Raw genomic sequence first — 4,210 nt, forward strand, 5'->3', positions numbered from 1 at the left:
ATAAAATATTTTTAAAACAAAACATATTAGGAAGNATATAGATATAGATATTTTCCACCCAATGTCGGCTTCCGGAGCTATTTTCTTCCCAGTGAGCGTATTCTCTGTAATTACTTTTACGAAAGTGTTCAGAAAAATAATTATTCGTACAGCAACGTTGGAAAGATATTTAAATTATACTCGAATATTGGCAGCGAATGCCCATTCTACTCTTTTGAAGGACTCGAGTCAGATGGACCCGCTTATTATCTAGCCGCTCCACTTTGAAGATTGGTGGCCAGCTCATCATCCGGTCGTTTCCATTACGGGTCCGCTCATCATCTGGCCCATCATCATCATCATTATTAATAATTTAATACAAAAAGTGATTCTCAAAAATGAATACATTTGAATAAAACCCTAAAAATAAACTTAAAGTATCAATAGAAATGAACTCCTAGTGATAAGAAGCGCTTCGCGTTTTCAACTTTAAAATGTTGATGAAGTTAAAATAAGACTTTATTTCAATAAAATAAACTATCTTTTACTTAATATATATATAATAATCTTATAAATGATCCAATTTAAACGAAGAAAGTATTTATAGATAACCACAATCGTATAAAAAGATAAGTAATTGTATCTGGATCGGAAGTACGAATGGTTAAGTGTATTGTGACATATAAATTAAAGGTAATTCGATCCATAATGGATCCGTTGACGAAGGAAGATCGAGGTTATTTAACAGAGTAAAACGGGCCGCGAGTGGAAGAAAGGGCAAATAAGAAAAATGGATACACTTCCGGAAAAATCTATAGTTACCAGCGGATAAAGAAGGACAAGAATGCACCTAAAGGTCGTGGGAAGTCAACTCTAGTTGATAGTTCTTCAATCGATGACCTTTGGAATTCAATATCTATCAACAGTTAAGTCTATCACTATCGATGATATGTTTATGTACTTCCCTTCTATAGGAACTAGCAACGTGCAGAAATAAACACTTTGCATACATCCAACCACTCCAATTAATTCCCTAATTTTAACATTTAAAACTATCAAAAGTTTAATTGATTAAAATTAAATTTCATTCAGTTTTTATGGCTTTATCATTAATAATTACGCGCGGCAGAAGACAATACTTAAAGATGCGCGCTTCTTGTAATTAATTTTTGGAGAGTTCTGAACCCGTTTTTAAATCTAATTTCATGAGAAAATAACTATAATTTAAATAAAATAAAAAATATAATTTAGCATTAAAATAGATATATCAAGTCTTTCTACGATATAATTTTATGTTATCGAAACTTGGTCTTTCAACATATACGGAAATAATTTAATTTAAACGAAATGCTTTTAATTTAAATTACAGTTATAGAACATTTCAAAATTAGTACAAAACTTTTCTGTTCAGTTAAAATATTCAAAAAGGAAGGACGAAAAGTGGCAAAAAAGAAAGACAAAATGAATGAGGAACATTGTAAGACTTTTCTACTTGGCTTTGCATACGGGGAGATTCTAAAACACGTTTAAAGAATAGAAAAATCCAACAACTATTTGCTTATCTTTTCTGGGAACCTTTGGTGGCGGCATCTTTTGCGATATTTTATTATTAAAAACTTTTCATATTTTTAAAACTATTATAAAATAACAAAATAACAAACAGCTTAATTTTTAGGGCAGGGATGAGTTTTAAAAAAACATTGTAAATGCTAATAACGAGTAAAATCGTTATTAAGTCCGACCCTACTTGAAATACACACGACCCCCATTATCTCCCCACCACTCGACCTTTAACCACCAAAAATTTAACGTTTGTTTGTTTAGTTATGATCTGTCTAGGGAGATACCTTCCGGGAGGTCTTTTTAAGGGAAACTAGCCCCTATTTAGGCGTTGAAGACGTGGAGAAAACCCGGAAAACTCCACGTGGCCAGCGAAACGCAACCGAACTCTCAGTATTCAGGAAACGAAGACCGCTTGGCCACTGGTGGGCCCTCCGAAATTTAACAGAATCAATCCTCCTAATAAACAAACCTCTCTGCAAAATTTCAGAAATTTTTTTTTTATAAAAAACACAGGAACTATTAAGCTTCAAACAGGGTGAACACAATTGTGCTCCCCATAAAAATTCGGATTATTTTTTTTATGTATGTATGGATGTTATATCCATACATACATAAAAAATAATCCTCCAAATTTGCACTTGCCTCCAAAGAAGAGACCATTCTTATACCTATATATGTGGCTAGAGCATTTGACACCAGAGGCAAACTTAAATTTGGCGCCTTTTGGATAAGCCTTTCATTAGTTACAAATTTAGAAAATATAAAATCATTTTGTATTAATATAATACGCGTTCACTGCATGATAAATGGTTGTAGTGAGGTGGGAGTCCATAACCACTCTCAGTCCCTTATAAAAAATTATTGAAAGTAAAATTTAATCACCCTCACCATGTACTGTATTGTATACAATAAGGGCGCTCATCTCCCAATATTTTTAACATTTACTATCCTTCCCACCTCTGAAATTTGATAAACATAACTAAATGTAGAATTTAAATTAATCATGATTTGTGTGTATGTAAATGCACTTTAGTATATAATGGGGATGTCCCCATAATTCCAAATGACAAATCTCTCGAAAACTCCAAGCGAAAAATATGACCAATAAAAGCATTAAAGTATTTCCATTACGAATAATAATTACATAAAAAAAAGTATTGTTAACAATAATCAATTTAATAATTAGAACCGAAACCATTTAAACTTATTGTCGCGTCTAGATTCTCTCAGTTTAACTGGAGAAAATCCACCAAGGATGATTTTTAAAGCGGTGTTTGTTCTTTCCTGTTTTATATTAATAACTGGATACAGTTTTTATTCATTCGTTGTCCGAAGTAAGTACATTATTTCCATATTAATTTTGGATAGAGAAAGGCTTTGACTTATAAATTCTCACCATTAGCTCAACCCGAGTGTGCAAGACTTTTCCAGAGAGGAAGAGTCGGATTTTTAGGTTGCCTTAAGCTTAAAGTAGAAAACCACTTTTCAAAAACATTTTGCTCCGAAGAGAATGATTCGTGGCTGTCTTGCTTGATAACCTACGATTTCAACAAACGAGATTGTAATTTAATAAACGAATTTATGCAAGACTACTTCCCGGATGGTTAGTGATTCCATTTAGGATTTCTAAAGTTAATTCAAGCAGATTAGTTAATTAAATTCAAATTACTTTTCTAGAAAGTACCATTATGCAAAATATATACAACCGTATTTGCTGTAAATCAAAACGGAAATGGGGATTACGAACGTTTTTCGAGTATCTTGGCAATCTTCCCTTTGATATCCAGAAATATAGTCGACACACCATCTCAAAACATATAACTGGATTTATATGCCCAATAATTGGTGGCATACCCTTTAATGGTTATGCATTCTTGGGTGTAATAGCCACCATTTTCATACTGCTAATTGGAAAATTCATCCATCGATGGTGGTGTTGGAAGAAGTCTCAGAAAAGGAAGAGAAAATTATATGCTTATTAATCAGACTTTACAAAATAATGAACTGAACAGAATAATTTAAAATTTATTAAGATATACAATCGTTTAATGTTGAAAGTATTTTTTGAACCTTTACCATTCGAGATTAAACCATCATTTTAACCATAACTACAAATTTTTCTAATCAAGTTTTATCTGTTTATGTAATTGTAATTAATTTTTATACTTATAGTTTTATGTAGGTATGAATGTATTCTAGAGTTAAGGAAGTTCACGCTCTCTAGAATGGACAATTGCTGTCCAAACTCCGGGTAGAGTAGACACATCTATTTAGCATTTTGCTACTTTCCTTACAAGCTCGTACGAACAGCAATCGAGCAGATCGAGCTTGCTGCAGCAATCGTGTTTGTGTATTGGTAAATAAATACAGAGGGTTGATCGCGTTACATAATGCCGAATTAAGAGGCCTATAAAGTAACGTAAATGCCATAGCGCCAGTTTTGATTATGCTCGATATGATGACCATGTTGTGAAACTATAGGCCTACATCGAAGTTTCCACTGTAGACGATTTCTTTGAAGAACATTCATGTCCAAACGGTCCCGTTCCTTCTTATACAGGCTTTCCATAAGCCTGCCGTTGTTTTTGGACGACGGCTTCCCAGAACTCGTTTCAATAGACCAAACGCACAGTAGTCCACTGGAGTCGCGTCGGGCGACTTCACGGGA

General features: G+C 33.3%; 1 protein-coding gene across 1 annotated transcript; it reads left to right on the plus strand.

Moving 5' to 3' along the window:
* Positions 1–2,712: 2,712 nt before the first annotated feature.
* LOC111638908 lies at positions 2,713–3,592 on the plus strand. The gene is made up of 3 exons (XM_023384678.1): positions 2,713–2,876; positions 2,945–3,145; positions 3,220–3,592. Exons 1-3 carry the CDS (start codon positions 2,798–2,800, stop codon positions 3,522–3,524), a joined length of 585 nt encoding a protein of 194 aa, XP_023240446.1. The 5' UTR covers positions 2,713–2,797; the 3' UTR covers positions 3,525–3,592.
* The last annotated feature ends 618 nt before the right edge of the window (positions 3,593–4,210 follow it).

The sequence above is a fragment of the Centruroides sculpturatus genome, unplaced genomic scaffold (assembly GCF_000671375.1).
Source record: "Centruroides sculpturatus isolate CEXI.00-Female unplaced genomic scaffold, Cexi_2.0 scaffold1277, whole genome shotgun sequence".
In the NCBI taxonomy this organism is placed as follows: Eukaryota; Metazoa; Arthropoda; class Arachnida; order Scorpiones; family Buthidae; genus Centruroides; species Centruroides sculpturatus.